At 37.5% G+C, this 23,402-nt stretch overlaps 2 protein-coding genes across 3 annotated transcripts in view; one reads left to right on the top strand and one right to left on the bottom strand.

The window, feature by feature from the left end:
• The window catches only part of RYR3 (ryanodine receptor 3), a 253,870-nt gene extending 252,218 nt beyond the window's left edge, over positions 1 to 1,652 (top strand). The window contains exon 103 of the mRNA XM_082485921.1: positions 723 to 1,652. Coding sequence (XP_082342047.1) covers positions 723 to 818 — 96 coding nt within the window. The 3' untranslated portion in view covers positions 819 to 1,652. The remainder of the gene's footprint in view (positions 1 to 722) is intronic.
• Positions 1,653 to 1,746: 94 nt separating this feature from the next.
• AVEN (apoptosis and caspase activation inhibitor) overlaps positions 1,747 to 23,402 on the bottom strand; it is a 101,756-nt gene continuing 80,100 nt past the window's right edge. Inside the window, exons 3-6 of one of the 2 annotated variants that reach the window (XM_082485642.1) lie at positions 8,930 to 9,000; positions 5,219 to 5,314; positions 3,344 to 3,704; positions 1,747 to 2,176 (exon numbers count right to left, since the gene is read on the bottom strand). In XM_082485642.1, coding sequence (XP_082341768.1) covers positions 2,058 to 2,176; positions 3,344 to 3,704; positions 5,219 to 5,314; positions 8,930 to 9,000 — 647 coding nt within the window. In that variant the 3' untranslated portion in view covers positions 1,747 to 2,057. The remainder of the gene's footprint in view (positions 2,177 to 3,343; positions 3,705 to 5,218; positions 5,315 to 8,929; positions 9,001 to 23,402) is intronic. The other variant, XM_082485643.1, reaches the window with a different exon arrangement.

Below are 23,402 nucleotides of genomic sequence, written 5' to 3'. Positions count from 1 at the left end.
TGTGTACCACCAGGTGGAACTGATGTGCTACCAAGGAGTGGAGATGATGCCACCTTCCCTGAGAGTCTTCTGCCAGGGAAAGAAAAGGAAGGGTTAATAAAAAGGGATAGGGTGGGCAGCAGCAGTGTGCTGTTCTACCCAGCACTCAGTTGCTAATAATCTTACTGTCCTCTTATCACCCTGAAATATACTAGTTATGGTTTATTCCCAAAAGATTAAGTAGTTAAGCTACTATATTTATAGTCTAAATCTCTATATATGTATATATAGATAGGTATACGGAAGTGTGTATGTACGTTTAGTGTTGTTAAGCCCTAAATGTGAATAAATAAGAAAACAAATAGGATTTAATTATATCTTATCTCAAATAAGATGCTGTTGTGCAAACACTACAAAAGCGCATTACACTTCAATGTTTTCCAAGCAAACTAAACCACTTTTCATGTATACAAGACTGCGTATAGGTTTGCTCTGCTATAACTAGACTGATTAATTTACATCTACACAGTTTTTCTAATAGGGATTCTATTTCAGTAGTACTGAAACAAGACAAGCACAGAGCAATCCTTCTACAAACATTCTTGAGTTACGATCCTTGAGTTTCAACGTCTTCACAGTTCTACCCCCTGGTAATGGGCACCGTACCTGGGTGGTGTTAAAGGTTGCTCTAGAGCACTAACGGCAAGACATCTGTTAAAATAAATACTCTTTACCTTTTTCAGGAGTCATTTGTGTGGAAGATGTACCAAGAAAGATGTTGGGATTTTTTCCCAGCAGGGGACTGCTTCCGGAAACAGTATGAGGATCAACTTGGCTAATATCACAAAAGAAATTATTTATTCATGAACTGTTAAGATCCAGTATACAAAAAAAACCCCTTCTTTTCTTTTCATGGTGTAATTTCACAGCTTGTATTTGCTTTAAATGTCTTTAAACTTCAGAAGGTACATAAAGTTTGACACTATTTGACAGGTTTTTTGTACCTATCACCTATGAAAGAGGTCTTTTGTTGGAATTTTCATTAGGAAAGAGAAAACAATGCCAGATTAACTTAAGCCTTCCAGTTCAAACGTGGTCTGAAATAATAACAACTTTTTAACCGCATCATTAACCTGGTGTTTGGCAGTACAGCTGAAAGGGCTAAAAGGTGTCTTAATTGCACAACATTTGACATTTAAGAACTTGAACATCAGAGGCCACGCCTCAGAAAAAATACTTTAACCAACTGCTGTCCAGTGTTTCCCCCCAGTATTTGCTAGAGAATGCCGAAAAGCTTTAAGCAGTTCAAAAGAAAACATTTCTCAAACACGTTGTCGACCTTGAAACATTAAGTGCCTTAAAACCTCTGTAGACATAGCTATGCAAACTTTTTATTTATGTTAGTGTTCGAGATGAACAGATCCATTACCTGTATTGCTTTTCTGTCTTTCTGTATGAAATTGCACTTGAAATTTGTTTATATCCTACCTTCAATAACAGCTTATTAGATGCTGCTGTTAAAAGACATACACTGTATCGAAATGAACACAATTTAAATCTTAGGCCAAAACAAAACAGTGCTCTCTGGTCACCTGCAAGTAGAAGCTGCTAGGATTATGCATTTTTTTTCTTCTAATAAAAAGTGCCCACTGCAATAAAGTATTATAAACCAAATGTTACTTTTGCTGTTGTTCTTTCTCGTTCTTCTACACTATAGAGATGTGGTGTGAGGATGGTGACTAAAAACACACGTATTCATTATTCATTCATAGCTTTATTTTAAGGACTACATAGAGCGAGTACAAGCTGAAGTAACTCTTCTCTTCATGTGCTGTAGCCCGCATCTGTAGTGAAGAAAATCCTGATTTGATCACAAATTTTAGACCTCAGACAATTTTCAATCACAGCTAAATGAATTTTGCTTGCACAAAATTGTAGGTGCCAGCAAAGCAAACCGGGCATTTGGCATACTGCACAAAAAGTGAAACAGATGCAGGAAATAACGAGGAGATAAAGGAAGATTCAACTTTCTCCTTAATGTTTGTTATATTCAATTATTCACAAAGAAAATTTGCACTTCAGGATATCATGCTGTCCAGCCAATCTTCAAGCTCTTCCTCAGTAACATTTTTAGATGTAGTTTGCTGTTGCTGTGATGCTGTACCCTTCTCTTCAGGCACATCCAGTTTTAAAGCCTCTGGAAAAGTGAAAAGAACAGACTTCAAAATCTGGAAACAATTCCCCACCAGCTCTTTTATCCCAGATCATTTTGCTTTTTAATGCACAACTGACGAAATGCAATCTCTTGTCTTGAAGAATAGCGAGTCAGATTCCAAAAATAGTAGCAACAATAAAACCAGCAGCTTAATAAGCTCAACCGGAGCAACGTGGCTTCTGTCTGATTCAAGGGGGGGCAGGGCCTGGTCTGCAGCAGACAGATTATAAGTGATCCCCCTACTGCGATCCGTTTGCGATCCTGCCCGATGCAGAGTTTACTTTGCTGTAGGAGAGGAGCAGGAGGCCACAACAGCACCTGGCCCTGCCTGATCATTACAGCACGATATGATTCCATTTTCTGGTGGCACTGTTTTCTGAAGGGGTTTAGACCCTGCTTTGCAGTGGAAAGCATGACAGACTACTGGAATGAAGCATCATTTCAAGACTGTCTTCAGTAACGAGGCTTGCGCTGTTGCTTCTGGTGACATCTTACACGTTCAACCCTTTTGGGCTTAATTTTTAAGATAGCAAGAAAATCATACACAAAAAATCAGAGGTGCTAAAAATTATTTTACAGCATTGTGGACTGGAGAGTAGCAAACCGTTGCCAACAAATCTAACAAACGGTGTAACTTCTAGGAATGCAAACAAAAGGAAGAATTTACCACATTTTTTGAAATATGAAAATTTTTGTATATGTTCTGTTTTCATACTAAATTTTGTAAAATCAATGCTAGTAAAGTTCGAAAATAGCAATTATAGCAAGCCATCAGAAATAGCTGTCAATTCTTCTGTATACTGTATTAGCACAGCGAAGTAAGGGCCAATAATGTTACATAAAAACTTTGTTTTATCGTGCTCTCACTAAAATTTTCTATCAGTACATTTTTTATTTAATTTACAATTTTCCTGAATCATAAGCCCAATGCTGTTTTGCAGAATAATTAATGCTTAAAATGACCTGACAATTCTGAAACTTAAAATTGGAAAGAAACAAACGGGTCAGAACACAGCCCCAGATAAATGAAACGCAGTAGACAGAGATGTTGACAGCAGTACTGTTGCCTGGCTGATCAAGAGTTCAAAAACATCACCAAAACAGAGCCCGATGGAAATTAAATAAGGGCATGCTGGGGAGAAATCTTACCGTTTTCCTTACGATCCATTTTCAAGTCTTTCTCCGTTGGTATGTTGTAGGATAATGCACCTGACACAGGTTTGTTTTGTGTATCAATGGGAGCATCTAGATTTAGGAGAAGATCTAGTTCTTCATCCAAATGGTCAGTCTCTTGCTTCGATAGCAGATGGCCTCTCTGGAAGGGTTCTGCTGCACTTGCCCTGGGACCACTTTTACTTCCAGGCTCTGATGGAGCAACAGAATCACCAACCGGGTGGGAGACCAACACTGTTTCACTTTGAGCCTGAGACTGTCGGAACAGAAGCTCTCTCCTCTTGCCATCTTCAGTAATTTTAGTCTTCATCTGTGGGAGCTCTACAGGTGTTGATGCCTATGAGCACAAGAAAGAGCTTGAGTCTTTCTAATGATTAACCCCATTTTTACTATTCTGTCTAATTTGGATTGTAAGTCATGCTTCCTACATTTGCTCATTTAAGAAGGTACAATGAATTTCAGCAGAATTTAATTCAGAAGTAAAAGCAAACTAAAATTATCACCTTGATGATATTTCTACAGAAGCAACCACAAAATAAAAACTCCTTTTATCCCTTATTATGGAACATGAGATGGTATGCTAAATCAGCAAGTTGCATTGTTTCACAAATACTTCCGGAGAGTTACTTTTCTTTAATTCTTCTGTAATGACATCCCATCAATACTCTGAATTTTGGAATGCCTGAAGTCAGAATTTGGCTAGAAACGTTATCCTATGTTAGGCCTTCGCTCCAAAATTCCAGTCTTGAAAGCAAACCATACTACAGATCGCTGATAATCATTTAGCAAAAGTTTTAGTAAATAGCTGTATATTTTGATAATGTTTTGTAATTTGGTTTAATTTATCAAATACAAGAAATAGCAACGCATTATTTAACCATGGAACACAGATTCTGCTTTTATGCAGATGTTAGAATGCTGCAGCGTATCTGCTGACCACAGCACTGGTCAGAATGACAACACAAAGATTAAGTGTTGTTACACACACTTCATAACCCAAATAAAACTTAAAGACTGTGACTGAAAATCTTAGGAAGAAAACTGTATTTGAAAGTAACATTTATTTGCAGATCCCCTTAGACATCCCATTTGCAGACATATTTGAGCTCCCGTAAGAAAGAGCACAGACGGCTGTGTCAGTCACAGAAGCACTTCATGTAACTCCAAACAGAAGTAAAATTTCTTCTGTAAGGGTCGTGTTTCTTTTTCCTTGCTGGAGTAGATGGATTTTGTTTAAGAATCTTGGGTTTATATTTAAGTCTCACTGGTTCTTTTGCCCTTACATGAATATTTTCTTTCTCACAGCCTGAAGAAACATTTTTTCCTTAATATTCTGTTGCTTTTTTTTTTCCCCACCAGAGCATTAATGACATTTTCTTCACCTGTTTGATTGACAGTTCTACCTGTTCTAACACAGGTGTAACTTTGATTCACGGAATAAACCTGTACGTTGATATTAGCTATGCAGAAGAGTAAATCACAACTAAAATAATTAACAGGAAAAAATGTGAAAGCTCTTCCAAAATTTTGGTGCGTGATTTTAACAGCTGCTAACGAGAAAAGTAAACGCAGAAACAGTACGATCATTCCATGTCAAACACTCCGATACCTGATGTCAAATCTAATGTGCTGCACATCAAAGCACTTTGTTCAAAGCCAACATGTGTAAAAAGTGCTAATAGAGGATATCCTGCATTACACGCCATTTGACAGCCCAGTCTCAAGAAAAGTATTTGCTTATAAAATACATTCTACTTCTTAGGTTTGAAATCCAAGCTTAAAGTAATCATTCTTGCATAGACTGTTTCACTCAAAACGTTTGCATTTCCTTGTGAAAATTCACAGCATTACCTGCACAAGTTCAGCAGCTACGTTCAACCTCAGATGCAGAGGCAGTTCCTGAAGGGCCTGGACCAAAGACTGGCAGTCAACGGAAAGTGCAGATAACTGAAATATAATTCAACACACAGTGCGCTTGCATTAAAAAAAAAAAAAAAAGAACTAATAATGACTTTAATCCATTACATCCCCCTGTTCAACACATTCAAGGAATGTGAGGAACAAGCTACTGAAATACAGCAATCCATAGTTTTAAATTACACGCGTACAAAGCAGTTTGGCTAAATTACCATATAAACATGTAGAATGCAAACAATCACCTAAATGGTCCTTAGGCAAGGCCTTGAGAATCCAAAGTAGGAAGTAGTTCTGCAAGTTGACAATGTCATAAGAGGCTTTTGCAACTCAAACGTCTTTTAATCTGTGAAGCTTTCTATGCAGTGGGAATTGCCATTCTTTAACAAGTTGCTACTGTTTTCTAAGCAATCAAACCACATAGATTGTGTGCAGCTCTACTGTTTTTAGTGCCTGAACAACATGACCCTTTTTATACTTCCCCATCTTTTAAAATGTTGTTTTACAAAAGCAGCAAAGTATAGTTACATACACTTTTAAAATTATATTCAAGATATTCAAGAAAGATACTCTACTGCTGCCCAGTTGCTTGGTGAAACTGTCACTTATTATCATGACAGGTATTCAAGTTCAAGTTTCCTTTTCTCTTGGCCACCCTTTTTTTTGGTTTTGGCTCCAAACAATTAAAAACAAATTTACACAAAATGAACCACCAATATTTGATGTTTTTACAGAACACGCTGGACCTTCGTAGACTAAAACAGATGTCGAGCTCACAGTACAGCAGAACATTCTGAGCACGTTCACCATCAATGAAAAAGATAATTTGATATCCACATTTTTTAAAATCTGACAACCAAATGCTTAAGTTCAGTCTATACTCTCATTTTCATGTAAGCAGAGAAGCTGCTTCTAAATCTAGCTTAAAGGGACAAAAATTTGTCCCTCTTCACATGGTATAGACCAACACAGACATTTAGAAGTCCAAATACTTATAAATTAGGAGAGAGTGTTTTGTGCTGTATCGTAAAAGATTTGCCAAGGGAATTCACACTGCTCCCAAAAGCCAGTCAACAGGATGACTTTCGACACCTGCACACACAGCAAGAATGAACATCAAAGACAGCAGATTCCAACAGCATATTTACAAAATTAAAATAAATAAATAAAAAATACACAATGTGGTTGGTTTAACAGTTTCTTGCATCCAAATTCTGGTTCTGGTATCCAGTAATGACAGTAAAAGGACAAACAAATCTCTGACGGTTAGAATTTTTCTTCTTTACTAACAACTAACTTTATTTTACAATGAATTAGTGATCACCATCCAAGATGATTCACTGGTACAAGTAACCTCAAAAAGTCTTCAACAAGCAATTCTTGTTGCCCAGCAATGAACTAGAACTTCAGAAAACCCACTTCTTTTGACGGATACTGAAGATCAAGGATGGCTTCTGCACATTTGCAAAGGACAAGGAAATTGTATGAATCCAGTGACATACAAATTGTAAAAAGTCAAGTATCACTGAATAACATTTAAGTGCATTTGGGAAGAGCCAAGTACACTTGCAAAAAGATGAATGTGAATGAACACTGTGAGTGAAAGTGAAAATGGAGACGGGGAAGAGGATAGGCTCAGGATGAACAAAAAGAAGAATTTGGAGAAACAATATAATGGAATAAGGAATTCAATATCCAAGTAGAGGCTTCACTAAAAGCAGTGTTTGAATAAAAAACCCAAAGTGATCAAATAAACTTCATAGCACATGTAGTTATTTGTTCAAGAAAATAAGTAGAGGCAGACTTTGTTGCTGGAATTGCCATTTGTTATTGAAAAATCCAAATTACTATTACCTGTTGAGTTTTAAATGGCAGACTGTGTTCAGAAACATTTTTGTTGCATATATGCTAACATATATGATAAACATTTTATTGCAATATATGATAATGCAAATCCAGATCTACTTTTTAATAAACTGAAAACTCATTATTGTTGATGTCACCGTTATATTTCCATTCCACATTTGAAACTGATGCTCTGCCAGTGCTTTCTACCAATAATAGGGAATGGGAAATATCTAGTCATTCTGCAACTATTTTTATGCCTTTTCTGCTTTATTTTGTTCCATTGAACTCACTTCAGTTTACAATTCTCTAATCTTGTACATCATGTATAGACAGGCAAAGAACTAGAAACCGGTGAGCTAAGAGGCAAAGGCAAGGAATTTGGCAAAGTGGATCTAGGATGAAAATTAGACCTGGACCCAGTTTTCAGGGAAAAGAAAGATGGGCCAGAAACAAAAAGGAGATAACAGGCTGAAGACCAGAGACAATGTGAAAAAAATATGAACCCATCTGGGCTGGGATTCTGGACTAAAACAAGAAATCAAAGTGACGGTAATGGTGACAGTGCCGCAATCTACTTCAAACTGACATAAGAACAGTGAAAGACGGGAAACAGTTTGAAACAAGAAATTTGGATGGGGCGGGATGAATGACTACAGTTCGGTTGGGATGGGGGCAGAAGAACGTGCCCAGCACAGCACACTTCCCAGTGAGTGAGAGCGTGGGACCGGCTCCAGAACTGCGCAGTCTCATCACTGGCAGCCAGAAGAAGAGTTGTGAAATCCACTGGCTACGTGTAACTTCACTCTGGTCACGATGGCTTTAGCCATTCAGAAATTAATGAATGTGTTCAATCACCTAAATGCTATAATGACAAGCCTATGAGGAAATTATGAAGAAATTAACGTTCAGGATACCGACATCCTGCACACTGGGAGCAGTAGGAACTGATAAGAAAAAAATACAGTCATTGAAAGACTGTATCCCACTGGACAAACATGTTGGTTTAAAAAAATGCTGCACTCATTGTACTTTGACGTTACAGCTTTAATGTACCTTTAAATACCACTTCCCAGGGAATAATTATTATCAATATTTTAGGAAATAAATAGCAAACTTTTAAAATGTGAATACATACGTATGTTTCAAGAAACACTTAAGCACAGTTCCGCAGCAATTCTAAGAAAAGCTTGGAAGACAAAAGCATTTATCTTGCGACAATTTAGGTGCCTTACGTGAGGAAGACTACACCACTTTCTAGTATCCTGATATAGAAAACAGCAGACTCCTATTGCTTTGACCCTTTTTATTCCAGCATAAAGAATCCACATAGAAATAATCTAAAACCTAGTTGGTCCCATAGTCATTTTGGAGGTGATGTCTCAACTATTAATTTGAAAGAACTAGAACAAGCTTCATAGTCAAATATATGAATATACTCATATAGGTTTTGTTATTTTACTAAACTATTTTCTCTTGAATACAGCTGAAAAAGGAAGGCTGACTTGATATGCTGAGTAAAACAAAGTGACAGTCCCTTATTTTCCCTTCACTGAATGGATTTGCTTGTTCTTTTCTTCCAACATTACTTAAAAACCTCATCTGCTGCTTTGATTCATCTTCAACGGAAAAAAACAGGACAAGACCCCAAAGCCTCCAGCATCAGAGACAAATTAATAAAAATATGCAGAATAAAGAGTGCTGTTATTGTATTATACAATTTGTTGCTGAAAGCACAACTGCCTAGGTATTCTGTGCCAGGTGATTATCCGTACAAACTCATTTGAATGACAATTCTGTTACCTGCTTATGGCATACGCTTTCTCTATCCCATTCTTTCTCGTCAGCAAAACGGAACTGTGTAAAGGAATCTCCTACAGAAAAGAAATGAAAAATGTATTATTTTTTTTTTAAATAACAAGCTCTTTCCAAAGTTCCCAACCCTACAAAAGTAAATTCAAACAATGTCACGTCTTCAACAAATTTGCATTTAATTTTAATGCTGCTTGCATTCACAATATTAAACTTCTTTAAGCCAAAGTTCTATAGAAAGATCTTTTAACCTCTTATTTGCCAAACAGTACCGAAAAAGGGGCAACAAATTCAAAACTGAATGAGGAGGTGCCATGTCAACAAGCAACATTTTCATTGAAAAGTCTGATGTGGACAAGACTAGGAATACACACAGTATTCACAGAGTGCATTTTTTATGAAAAGCTTTGAATGTGCTGTAGATAGATCTCCTCTTATCAACGTGCAGATGTCTCTTAACATGGATTATGCATGTCCTAAAAATGAGTTTGTACAGGCCAAGTAACAACTTGTTGTCTGGTAGCTAAATTCTCCAGACTCTGTCTTTCTTGAACTAGTCCCTACTCCAGCATGTCATCAAAAAAGGTACTGAACCCCAAACTCCAATTCATGTGCACAAGGGACTGAATTAGAAGAAACCTTAAATAGGGCTAATTGAGCTACATACGTAACCTTAATTATAGGAACTTCTAACCTCCTACCACAAGGCAGTAGGAACTTCCTCTTGCTATAGAGGGGCTTGGGTTGTTATTTTGTTTTAGATGCAGTATTTCTATTGCGGTACCATGCCGGGTTGCAAAAGACCGCCCTGTAAATTTATTCACTGAAAAAACACATAAGTATTCCAGGAACTCAAAAAAATTAGTAAGGCCTGTGACAGGGGAAACATGAAAGATTAGGGTCGCAAGATGATAGCGAAAGGTCTACAGTAACAGAAAGCAAAGTAGCTGTTTCAGGAGCTCTACTGGGAAAAAAAAACCAACCAACTGTTAAATTATTGTGTGAAGGAAATGAAATTGGATCCCGAGAGTTGCAAATCACTAGGATTTAGTCCAGCAGTTAGCTGAGAAGCAACAGCTCATTCTTTTCCAATCCTTAACAGAGAATGAATGCACTAGAGGAAGTTTTCCGCGGCATTACCAACAACTGAGCATCTAACTTCCATTTGGCTCTCAATATCCTATGCCATTCATATCTTTGACAATTCCTGAATCATGCCCTTAATCCTGCGTACAAAATCCAAACATATAATGCGCTGTCCCCAAAATTGGCTTCTTTTCCATTGTCTGTTTGTCCCAAAATGTAGGGAAGTTCAGCCTTTCAGCAATTTTACTTGATAGTGCAACCATCAGCCAGCTTCTGTATTGTAAACAGAATGAATAAGCAGCAAAATGGCATAGTAATCCACATGTTTCTGTGCCAAACAATAAAGAAACAGAGACCTAACCATTTCCCAGCTGAAATATAAGATTTATTGGCCATGGCATTTTTTTTTTTTTTTTTTTAACATCTAAAGCGCACTTCTAACCCATTGCATTTCACGTATGCTCATTGGGTATGCAATGTGCTCATATACTAATCATGCTGTGTACCTGGCCTGTCCATCACCATCATCTTCAGAACCATTCCAGCAAGAAAGTGACCTTCTCAGCTGAGTATTTATATAGCTATTTATGACCATTACCATGTCCAGCTTGAATGTGCATCTCCCCGTTTTCATTAGGTTGATCCAACATTGTTCAGCATTACGGGGCTGACGTAGGACTTTGCCTGATCAACTGGGCTTTGGTTTACATTCAATGCCTCCAGATGCTACCGGTTTGAAAACAACCAGTGTCAAATAGTACAAGTGCAAATAACTAAAATTAAGCACTGAAATTAACATTTAGGTATCTAAGAAGAAGCCTAACTTTATAAATGTTTAGTTCACATAATTCACAAACACCAGGTTCCCAGACAGCGAAGTACGCTCAGCAGTATGGAAAAATGACACCCTGAACTTGAGCACTCACAGTTGACTCACTGATGACAAACATGTCTTCCTCTTCATCGCACACAGCACAAGAGTAAATAAATCCCTCTATTTCAAAATATCGAGAATAGAATCATACAACGATAGAATGGTTTAGGTTGGAAGGGACCTTAAAGATCACCTAGTTCCAACCCCCTGCCATGGACAGGGACACCTCCCACTAGACAAGGTTGCTCATCCCCATCCAGCCTGGCCTTAAACACCTCCAGAGATGGAGCTTCCACAACTTCCCTGGGAAGCCTGTTCCAGCACCTCACCACCCTCAGAGTGAAAAATTTCTTCCTAATATCTAATCTAAATCTACCTTCCTCCAGTTTGACGCCATTACCCCTCGTCCTATCACCACAGGGCCATGTAAAAAGTCCCTCCCCATCTTTCCCGTAGGCCCCCTTTAGGTACTGGAAGGCTGCTATAAGGTCTCCCTGGAGCCTTCTCTTCTCCAGGCTGAACAACCCCAACTGTCTCAGCCTGTCCTCATAGGAGAGGTGCTCCAACCCTCTGGTCATCTTTGTGGTCCTCCTCTGGACCCGCTTCAACAGGTCCATGTCTTTCCTATGTTGGGGGCTCCAGAGCTGGATGCAGTACTCCAGGTGGGGTCTCACCAGAGCAGAATAGAGGGGCAGAATCACCTCTCTTGACCTGCTGGCCACGCTGCTTCTGATGCAGCCCAGCATGCGGTTGGTCTTCTGGGCTGCAAGCGCACATTGCTGGCTCGCGTTGAGCTTCTCATCAACCAGCATATCCAGGCCCTTCTCCTCAGGGCTGTTCTCCAGCCATTCCCCGCCGAGCCTGTATTTGTGCTATAGGACATTACACTTGGCGTTGTTGAACTTCATGAGGTTGGCTTGGGCCCACCCCTCCAGCCTGTCCAGGTCCCTCTGGATGGCATCCCTCCCCCCAAGTGTGTCTTCCTCACCACACAGCTTGGTATCATCAACAGACTTATTAAAGGTACACTCGATCCCACTGTCCATGTTACCAACAAAGGTGTTGAACAGCACTGGTCCCAGTACTAACCCCTGATGAACACCACCCGTCACTGGTCTCCACTTGGACATCGAGCCATTAACCACAAGTCTTTGAGTGCAACTGTCCGGCCAGTTCTGTATCCACCAAGTGGTCCATCTGTCAAATCCATGTCTCTCCAATTTAGAGACCAGGGTATTATGCGGGACAGTGTCAAACGCTTTGCACAAGTCCAGGTAGATGACATCAGCTGCTCTTCCCTTGTCCACTACCGCTGCAAACCCCTCATAAAAGGCGACCAAATCTGTCAGGCATGACTTCCCCTTGGTGAAGCCATGTTGGCTGCTACCAATCACTTCCTTTTTTTCCCCACATACTGCTAATAAGTGATAACTAATGCCAAAAATCATCAAAGAACTGCAAATTCATTCTTCAGTCTTACGATTTTAAAATGGGTTCGAAAATGCACAAATTAATTTATGTTTTAACAGCTCATATTTTACAGGTTCAATTTAGTTACACATGTAAAGAGGTTTTATCAAAAAATAATTAAACCACATTATCCCCAAAGTCTGAAGACTATTAAAACAAAGGCATAAGTATTTTCTTCCAATGTCCCCAAGACTCCTTCAGTTATTTCTCATGCTGTGTCACAGAGGAAATAATTTCCTCTGCTCTTATAAAAAAGTCACATTAAACTGAAGGATTAGTTGAACTGTTTCAGTATCTGAGAATGACCGTATGTAAAGCAGCTAAACAAACCTACTTCATTAGGAAAATCCACTGGGATCAAGAACTGGTTTACAGTTCTCCAAACTCACAAAGTTGGTAATAACAGATCCTCAGTTTGATATTGTATTGCTGAATTAAAGGGTATGACTTAAACTGTAGTTTAACTGGGCTCTTTAAATAAGTTAACAAAGCATGCCTTTCAAATGGAAAAGCAATAACTACAATTCACAGTAGCACATTTAATGCAAATTAGGTTAATGAGAATGCTGGTCTAACCAATTATCTTTTCACAAATTCCTTTACCCCGAAAATAACTTCCTTTTATGCCATGAATACTAATCAAAAATCTTGCAATGACTCCGAGTTCCTTCCAACATAAAAAATACCTTTCTTCATGAGAATAGTTTTTAATGTTACTTACAAATATCACTTGGCCTTCAGATACAGAGTAGCTAAAAATTATGCATTCAAGTAAACCTCACGCACCTTCTTTGGTAACATTCATAATAAGCCTTAATATTCTAATTGGAGGGGGGGGAACGAACAACGTAACAGGATCCTTCTAAGACTGTCACGACTGTGAAGAAGCACTGCAACGGCAAATATAAGACTCTAAACCCAATTTTTTAAAACAGAATTTACCTTCTAAATAAGCACCAATTATTTTGATAAAATTATTTAGTGTTTTCGAACCTTTTTTCATCTCCCATTTATTCTATTTTGGGAATTCAAGTCTTTGTCTACATGTCTGTTTAGTCAGCTAAATAATATGCAATAAATTTATGGTGGCAGAATGCAGCTGAACCAAACAAACCACAACAGAAAACTACAACTTAGCTGCATTTGGGAAATGAACAATGAGACCTAAAATATCTCAAAATGCATCCTCTATCTACTACACCAGTCAAAGTTCCTCCTGAGTTACTGAATTGAAAAGATTCTTTCTGATTAAAGTCCATCTTTAGAACAGATTTTAAGCAATTCTGCAAATTTAACTTGGAAGAGATCCCTTTCTCTCTATATCGGTCCCCAGTTCATGACTATTTATGAAGGATGTAACATCAAAGCAAGCTAACTGCCTGTTCCATCAGTCTTCTTCATGGGTTCCAACTATGCAGCAGGAAACAGATGTTGTTTTTAAGGTGAAAAAAAGAACCAGATCCTCCAATCTAGCACTTTTCTGCAGGGAAAAACAATCTGAATTGCAGAGTTTAGGCAGGAATGATGCTTGAAACCTTATCCAACATCAGTGGTTCATATAAGACTGACCAACTCTCTTGAGGGGTCGGGGGGAAGATAAGCAACATAGTCTTTCCCTTCTAATAGTGCAGGACTTCATGTAGAAGGTCCAAAAAAAGACAAAGACAGAAATCTACAGATCATAGAAATAGTAGGCAACTACTAAGTCATGAATTTTGAGCTAACTTACAAGCTCAAAGAGAAAACTACAGCTTACCGATCTTTTGGGATTAATTAGCCAGGTGTGAGTGAATCTTTCCCAAACTGGAGGGAAAAGCATGAGGAACAACTCCCATCCATCCATGCCATGGCTTGCTCTAACTAGCAGATTTTGAAAACAGCATGGAAACAGGAAGAACCAGACTGGGTGCTTTGGAACATCATTGGAAAGAGAAGATGTCTTTTCTCCTCACGCGGTTTCCACATAGTATATTTTATATAGCTATTATAGATATATATATTTATATATATTATTTGTCTATCTACAATTAGTGCTTATTTTATATAAAAATCTCTTTGTATAAATACTACTGAAGACTTCCTTTTATAAGGCACCTAATGGTTTTCCATTTTTTCTCCTACAAAATGAGACTTACATATATACAAATTCATAATAAATATTCTTCCAACACTAGGAAATATATGTTCTGCAAAGGTTTTATAGGAATAATTTTATACACATCATAAACAGATAATCATCCAGATACGATAATTTTCCCATAATGAGGTAGCATATAATCCTGAGAAACAGACTTCTGGAAGACACAAAGGCTCCAAAGACTCTTCATGGCAGTTCTAGTAACATCACTAATTCCTATTTCTGCTTTCTTAATTCCTCTGCTTTGGTAGAGGACACACTGTATCTATTATCTTTTACTATGACTAAGGCTGCAGTGTGCTACTTATGCAATTTGCCATGAGCATCGATTGAGTAATGGCAATTTTCAGAATGTAAGAATACAAAAACAACAGACAAAGACCCTTTAAGATCTCAACATCTATTAATTTGCTTCAGACACTAGTAAGATCAGAAATACTGTAAGTCACTGCAAAGTCTGTCTTTTATCACGAACATGACAGGTATTGCCAAATAACATGCCTTCACCACCAATACTTTAGCACAACCTACATTTTTCCCTGGTTCTGCTGCTCACCAGTAGGTTGCACAGCCGTGTATTACAAACTCCAGAAGGCTTATGCAACAGCTCAGCATAAAAACTCTAACTACCAGCAGAATACATAACTCAAAGAAAATACTTTAAATAACATTCTACCGTTACCAGCAGAAGTTCTTGAGCTCTGTGCAAACATACTGATGTCAAGGATATTTGCAGCCTGCACTGCAAACTATAAAGCATATTTGTAACCAGATTCAAAAAGAACAATATTCTAATGTAATTCCCTGGCACAACTACACAGTACTACTAGTCACAATTTAAAAAATAAATATGTGAATTTGACCAAACAACAGGATCATCTGATCAAGGCTAAATGTCCTCAAAATGTAAAAGGTGTTGCAGGCAAAGGAGTACGAAGGAAAGATCTTTGGAAATTAGTGGTGCTTCTGGAACAAAGAGTGTCTATTCAGGAAGAACAGAACTAATTTAACATATAGAGGAACTACAGCCTATTGAAACCAAGGTCAGATGCCAGTTTTTCAAATGAGGGGCGAGGTGAAGCCAACAAGTGCCAAAGAACACAATGATTTAAAAAAAATAATAAAATCTCTTCTTTTATTAAAAGCAGAAGCAGAGGTTAACAAGAGTCAAAACAGAAAAACAGAACAAATAAAATGGTATTCGAAGAGGTTCAGAAAAACAAACAGTAGTACACAAGCCTCTGCGTGAATGCCAGGTGGCTAAGAAATAAGACAGAAGGAACTGGAACATCTTTAAGCCTTTAAAGCTTCAGAACAGGAATACTGGGAGCAGTGAAAGAAAGACTGAGGAGGACATCGCAATGTCAGCTCCATGTGTTTGATGGACAAATTAGTAGAAACTGTAAGAAATTGAATGGATATGCAGATAAACATAATACTTGGAGGAAGAGTCAACACAGCATTTGAAAAGGAAAGTTCTGCTGGATGATCTAAGACAATTTCTTGAAAGAAGCAAAATATCATGCATATAACCAGGATCTAGTTCATGTAATTCACATGTGTTTCCAAAAGCTCTCACAGACATCCCACTCCCTTTCCCACCCGAGACTTCAGAGAAGCAAAAAGAGGAGGTTTTGTATGAATAAATAATAGCCTAAAAGTAGGAAGAAAGAGAGTAAATTGTCAATTTTCACATTAAAGGAAAGCACCAGTACAGTTCCCTGGTGTCGTATCTGTTTGAACTTTTCATTCAATTAAAACAGAAGAGAACAAAAGATGAGAAAAATGAAGTAATGAAGTTTGCTAAGCTTCTCATGGTAGCACAGATGAAGGTAGGCTGTGGAGAATGACGTAAGAACTTCACAGGACTGAGAAAGCACATTTTAAAATGGCAGATGAAACTCAATATCAAAAATGCTTTAAAATGCTGCACTTCACATACAAAATAAGTTCAGAGCTGACCAACACCATTCAGAATCAGAATCTCAGTGCTCTGCAGTGGTCTTTCCAATTTTTAAAAAAGCAATAGTGAACAACACAGAGAAAATCATTACACCCTTACCATGTATTATTATCTCGAACACTGTGCACAGTCCTCATTTCCCAAGCCCAATCTCAGAAAATAAAACAGCATTAGGAAAGGCATGGAACAGTTCCTGTATGAGAAACAATTTTGTAACTTAAACCAAGGAGGGGAATCAAGGGAACATGACAGACATCTGAAAAATATGAATGGCATAAAGAGGGCAAATAGGGACTCACTGCTCATTGTCTTTTCTCACGGAAGACCTAGAGGCATCAAATGAAGCCAGCAGGGAATGCACTCAAAACAAATAAAAAGTGGCAAATCTTTGTAAGTTGCAGTTAGGCTGTGGGACTCCCATGCTATCAGATGGTGCAGATGCCACAAGTTTCCACAGATGCAAGAAGGGATAGAAAATAACTATTTTTAAACACAAAGATTCCACATCTGGCTCAGGAAGTTCTCAGGACACAACAAATTGTCGCAGGTCAAGAAAGTTTTTAGGAAAGTAGCATATCATATGGCACGTTGAGGTGCCTTTCCTCAGGTGTCTCCAGATGGACCTTGAGTCAAATTCAATAGAACCAACCTTAAAGCAAATAGCTTTTTTTTTTTTTTTTTTTTTTAACTTGCAGAGCTCTACCTTTCTCCTAATTAGTTATCTTTCTGCAGGAAAAATAGGAAGGAAATGTAAGTAATCCACAAATTTATTTTTAATCTGTAGCTAAGAGTTCTTTCAAGTCAATGCACATTTTACATCTGCAGGGAGCATAAGGAGACAACAGACAACACTACCATACATAAAACTGAATAAACAACATCAAGCAGACCCTCTCTGCTTTCTAATTAACTTTTCCACATTTTTTAAGTGTATAACTATTTTTTGTATGTAATTTTTGTAAAATATTTTATTATTATAACTCTTAGAAAGCAGCAAAAATGCAAAATATTAAAACAAAATGCATTGAACAAAAAGATATATTTAAAATTTCACCCAAATACAGTAGCCTGATGTGGTTATTCATAAGTACCAAACCCATCTTCTCCATTACTCACTTTTTTACTGAGTAAACAATAAAATGATATTTAAGTGTGAAGTTACTGATTTCCCCATAGGTTAAGCTTAAACCTTTCATTAAGTTTAAGCTAGTCACCTTAAATATTTACATTTTTCCTGATGCCTTATGACATTTTCTAGTGTCATTTTTTTCAGGTCACTAATTTATAACATACTTGGAGATTTTTAAATGTCACTGCAACCAGCTTGCTAGATTAGACGAAGTATAAAAGGCAACTCTCCTTTGCGTGAAAGGGAGAGGACTCACGTACTTTCATAAGCCTGGACCCAACAAAGCTAAAAGTAGCTTAATAGCAGAATTTTTGATCCCTGCAGACCAACAGGTGAAGGAACCTAATGATATAGCTCTTCGTGAAGATCCTGTTTCCTCCAAGACTATATAAGCAGCTAATATCAGTACAGCACGTGTCTGTAGCAGGAAGCACAGCTGAAATTCAACACAAAGAGATGGGAAGGTCCCCACCCACAAAGGCACATTTGCACAACATCAAACCACAGGACTCAAGAGGAATCCGTTTGCATGTGCTGGCATAAGATGCTCTTACCAGATTCTGGCTTGTAAGTGAGGAAAGAAGAGACAGAATGAAAAGACGAGAATCTGAAACAAGAGGGACAAGGTTCAAGCCAGTCATCCAAGAAGATTCCTGGTTTGCCTTGCCTCTTGACGGGAACCGCTGTGCGGCAGCCAGAGTGAACGGGCGTCAGAGGATGAGGGAGAGCGGAAGAGGATGCATTCCTACAGATACCACTAAGCAAAATTACTGCCTTGGCAACTTGGGGCAGATGGCACCTCTAAGCTCAAACAACCACTTTGAAGAGGAAAAGAGATCTTTGATGAATGGTTTAGTTTTATACAGAAAAGAGACAAATATCTCTGAGGTTAAAGCTGAAACAGCACCCTCCATTCATACCTTAGACAGTACAGCTTGTAAGTAATTCAACATCCTACACTTCTGAGCTCTGATAATGGGAGAAGTTAAAAAAAGTATTCCATGATGGATGACATAGCTTCTGCAGTTCATTCAGGAAGTTTTCATTTTTTCTAAATTACACACAAAGACCAACTTTTACAATGTTTCCAAATTCAAGAATGTCCTACTGTATAAAACCAAAGGAGATTTCGAACTTTGCCAACTGCTAGTTAGATCACTTGTTATTAGAAAGATGAGATTCAAAACTCAGTTGCTAGTCTAAACTTGGCAGAGCGCTCTACCCACTACACTACTATTTTGTAGAGGGCTCTTTCTCAATTCTGTTAGGAACCTGAAAGTTCTTACCAACTACAGTTTAAGTAAAACATATTTCAAAAATGCAAGAAGACTTCTACTGTTGTTAGACAGCAGATAGATCATGTCATGCTACCTACAAGAAAGAAGAACATCAGAAACAGCATGTTAATATGTTTTGGTAAGTTGCAGAATGGCGCTTACTGGCCTAGGTTCTTTACCTTGACCTATTTAAGCAAAGTTCCTCCTAATTATTCTTTGTGTGGATTATTGTTCATTCTACCTCCTGTGTAAACGGCGAATGCAAGTATATTGCTGTATTGTATCTGGGAGATGAGAACGTCACACAATTCATTAGATCACATTTATTCTTGCACCTTTCCATCTAAGAGAACTTTATATCTAGCAGGCATGCTTAACTAAGAGCAGTTGCATTGCATAAATTTACACTAGGATAACCAGTTTTCTGTAAGTAGGCTGTCAGAATATTTGGTCTGAAAATTTCAAAATTCATAAAATATCTTTCTTATCCACAAACAGCAGGAATATACAAAATAAGCCTCCTTTATGCCACACTGTACCTCCATCAAAAAAATGTATTCTTTAAAAAAAGAAGACAGTAACCTTAGAGCAAACAAGTGAACAAACTGAAGAAATACTTTATTTTAAGCAGCTTGCTATTTTTATTCCAATAATAGCCACTAACTTGACACCATTAGAGACAAGTCTGCTACCTATAGTTCTTACAAGCCACAAACACACTGGAAAACTTCCCTTTGACTCTCCCCCTTCCGTCCAATTTTCATAGCAGCCAAGTCATGAAAGTTTACAATAGTTTCGACAGTTGACCATTCAAGCTTCCATTTGAAGCATTTAAAAGCCAGTCTTAATTTTTGATGATGGTACACATTGACAGCCATCACATTATTAGACTTTCATAACCCTCAAAAAATTATTCTAAATTTTTTCTTAGTGCTACAGTTTCATTCCTTACTCCGTATTTGATAGAATACTTACAACAAAGAATGCAATTATAAAATCGATAACTATTCTTTATGCTGCTGTGCTGGATATTTTTAATATCATCACATCCAAATTAGTACCATTCTTCCCTAAAGCAGAATTCACTGTTCATGCAAGTGGTACAGTATGCCGTGGCTACGGGACTATCTTTCAAAAGTATTCATAAATTATACATAAAGGTGCAGGCCTAAAAATATTCAAGTGGTTTGATATAGTGAGTACGAGGCTGGGCTTTCTTGCATTTATGAAGGGTTCTGCAAGATACAACAAGTCATAGTACTAACACAAGCTTGCAAGATTTTTTTTTGTTTAATGTAATGAAACAAGAAAAGAGAAGCAGCTTCAGAAAACAAGACAGGAGGATTTTCTTCTGATATGTTAATACAATTGCATTACAATTAGCAAAGAATAAATCTAGTAAAACTCCAGTTCTATAAGCATGCAAAAGCTTGGAAAGTATTTCTTTGCATATGCGAGTTCCTCTTAACTGTCCAAAGATAGTAGTCTAATGGCTGATGTCAGAGTTCTGAACATCATCCTAAAATTAACAGCAGATTGGTAGGCATTTGCTCCAGATCAGAAATACAAGCAAGCAGCATACTGGATTTGTCTTATCAAAGGCTTCAAAAGCCACTACATTCTAGGTCCAACTTAAGTTTGTAAGAAAAATAATCCATGAGCAGGAAGCTCATGTTTCTTTTTCAAGAAATGTGCTTTTTAAAAATTATTATCTACAGCGGAGTTTTCCCATTGCTACAGATTAATTGGTCAATGCAAAGGTTCAAAAACCGTATTAACAGAAATAAAGAGTTCTTCTGTAAAGTGAAAAGGAGAAAAATAATTACTTACTCTCCACAATTCTTTGGGTCATGGTAAAAAGCAAGTTGTAGCCACATACAAGCTTCTGCTCATCTTTTGTGTCAGGTACCTTCAGAGTTTTTCTAACAAATTTATCATAAGTAAATCAAGCTTGGGTTAGCTCAACTGAAAACACCGGTATTGCCCATGATGACCCCGGCGCTTGCTCCTTTGTGCTGAATGCACTACAGCATTCCACATTCTGTCGCTTACAATACTTCTCAGCAACACATCCCATAGCCTTCTTACACAAGTTCTGCTTGTATAGTAGTGACAAGAACTACAGCTCTCCCACAAATTAAAAAACGCGAAGACACAGAATGGAGAATGACGGGTTTCTGGATGACAAACACCATCTGGGCTATGTATTTATCACCGATACACAGTGTTTCGCAGGTCTGAATAACGCAAAAGTATTGATTTTTATTTAATTATCTTCTGTACTCAAACAGCACAGAATTGAAACGTGCACTCTAGTGTTCACTTTTAAATATTCGTTTGGAGAATTTATTTTCCATCACAGTATTGGCATACTATTAAATAGCATAATAGCAGTATCAAAATTCAGGGTTTACGATGAAGACAGTGACATATCTGGTAATAATAATAAGGCTAAAATGAAAAATCATCTGTATCATAGCTATTCACTAGACATATTTACTTTCTGCTGTTGTTTACTTGTAGAGTTTCCTATGATCTAGTTCTATACAGTCCAAAAAAATGGCTCGTTCAACTTTGCCACCCAAGGACATTACTTCATGATGTGTTTTAATGCTGTGCTAAAGCCTTCCTTGCCTATTCATTCATCCATCACCCTGCTTGTTCTATCCCTGTTTGTTAGGTTTATTTCAGCTTTTTACCTTGTTTAAATCAATTCTTTCAGATTTCTGACCATGATTATAGTGCTTTAAGTCCCTCTAGCCTACTTGGAACATAATAAGTGGGTGCTGATCAATGAATTCTTTACTTTAGCAGGAAACAACCTGTGAATCATGTAGAAAGCACGAAGTACTCTCTCTGCTCTGCCTTTTCAAATTGCATTGCTTTGTGGTAAACATTTCACTGTGCACAGAAATATGAAAGGCATCTATCAAACGTTATTCTCAGTGCTTGTTTTCATTTTGAATGTGGTGAGAAAATAGTATTTCAAAACAAAAAGTTATGACATTTTTCTTTTGTATACAGGAATTTCAAATATTTTTTTTTTTTTTTTTTAGAAAAAGATCAGTACTGAGTATATATTTCTACTATCAAGTAGAAATACATTTATTTTATTTAACCATCTTAAGGAAATGCTTTCAGTCAGCTTTGCCTTTTGGGGCATATTAATTTTGATTCTCATTTAGCATGTCACCAGTGAAGTCACTGTGTAGTATATACCAAGTCAGTATAGAACTTGAACGAGGTTTAGCATTTAAGCAATGAAGGCACACCACTCAGTGAAAGAAGTCAATTTTTCAGAAACTGCTTTCCTCATTGGAAAAAATAATTTGGGCAGAATTTTCATGAGCAACTCAAATTGTCTAATTTTTAATCTAATCAAAATTTATTTTAAAAAGCAGTGTCAGGGACACTGAGATATGTAGCAAGTTTTGGCATTATCATTACTTTCTTCCACACAATAATCCACTCTCACTTTCCTTCAGCAATCACATAGGGAAAGGTTTCACAACACATCTTTCCTACTGAATCAACACAAACCTGGAATTGCACAGACCCAAAACTCATTCAGTAATCTGAGAATAAGGACTAGTAGACAATGGAAACGTTCTTAGAACAAGTAAAAGACGTGTGAGTTAACAGTTATAAATCTCAGCCATATATATGTTAAAAGGGAAAATAGCCATCTTCATAGCATAAGAAAAAAAGCTTTCACCAAGATGCTGCTCTCATGCATGTATTTCCCTACAGATGAAAAATGAATGACCTTTTCTCTAAACACACATTCAGGGTTTTTTTAATACCTCTTCTGGTTTTGGTCAGGACTTTTTTTTTTTTTTTTAAAATTCACATTTGTAAAAGTACCTTTCTTCATTTTGTTTTTAAGCTTCAGAGACTAGAAAAGAACGAGAATCTAGCAAAAGTTTTATGATGACAAGAAGGTCACTCATGACTCTACTGATAGCCTAATACACAACCTCAGAGATATCATCTCTTTGTCTGGGCCAGAGGATTTTTTCCACAGGCTTCAGTTAGCAAACAGTTTTGTTGCCCATCTGAAGGCCAACCCAAAAATGGGAATGATCTTGTCAACCAGGAAGGAATGTACTGGGAGAGGGATGGAAAGGAAAAAACCTTCTCTCCATTGTTACCAAGACAACGATACATGGTACGACGGTGCCAGTTCTCACATTTGTAAAATACAGCCCATTTACAGACTTAAACTGTTCTTTGTACAGTGCCTTAAGATCTACACACAAGTGCTAAGAACTAACACCGGTATTTGCTGCCAGTCCTACTGCCACCAAAATAGCATCTTCCTGCTGAAGCCTGATGCTTAGGTAATCATTTCAAAATCACTTAAAAACAAAGATTATAGCTATTGCAGAAGCAAAAAGAGATAAAATGCTTGGATGAATGACAGTCTGCTTAATGAATTACCCAAATGCTAACTGAGCTCAAATTTACAAACATCTCTGCTTCACTACAATCCACAGCTCTCAAAGGGAGGAAGTCAGTTTTGCCCGTG

Source organism: Vanellus vanellus, assembly GCF_965231255.1.
Source record: "Vanellus vanellus genome assembly, chromosome: 6".
Taxonomy (NCBI): Eukaryota; Metazoa; Chordata; class Aves; order Charadriiformes; family Charadriidae; genus Vanellus; species Vanellus vanellus.
This window is presented reverse-complemented; position numbering and strand designations above follow the sequence as displayed.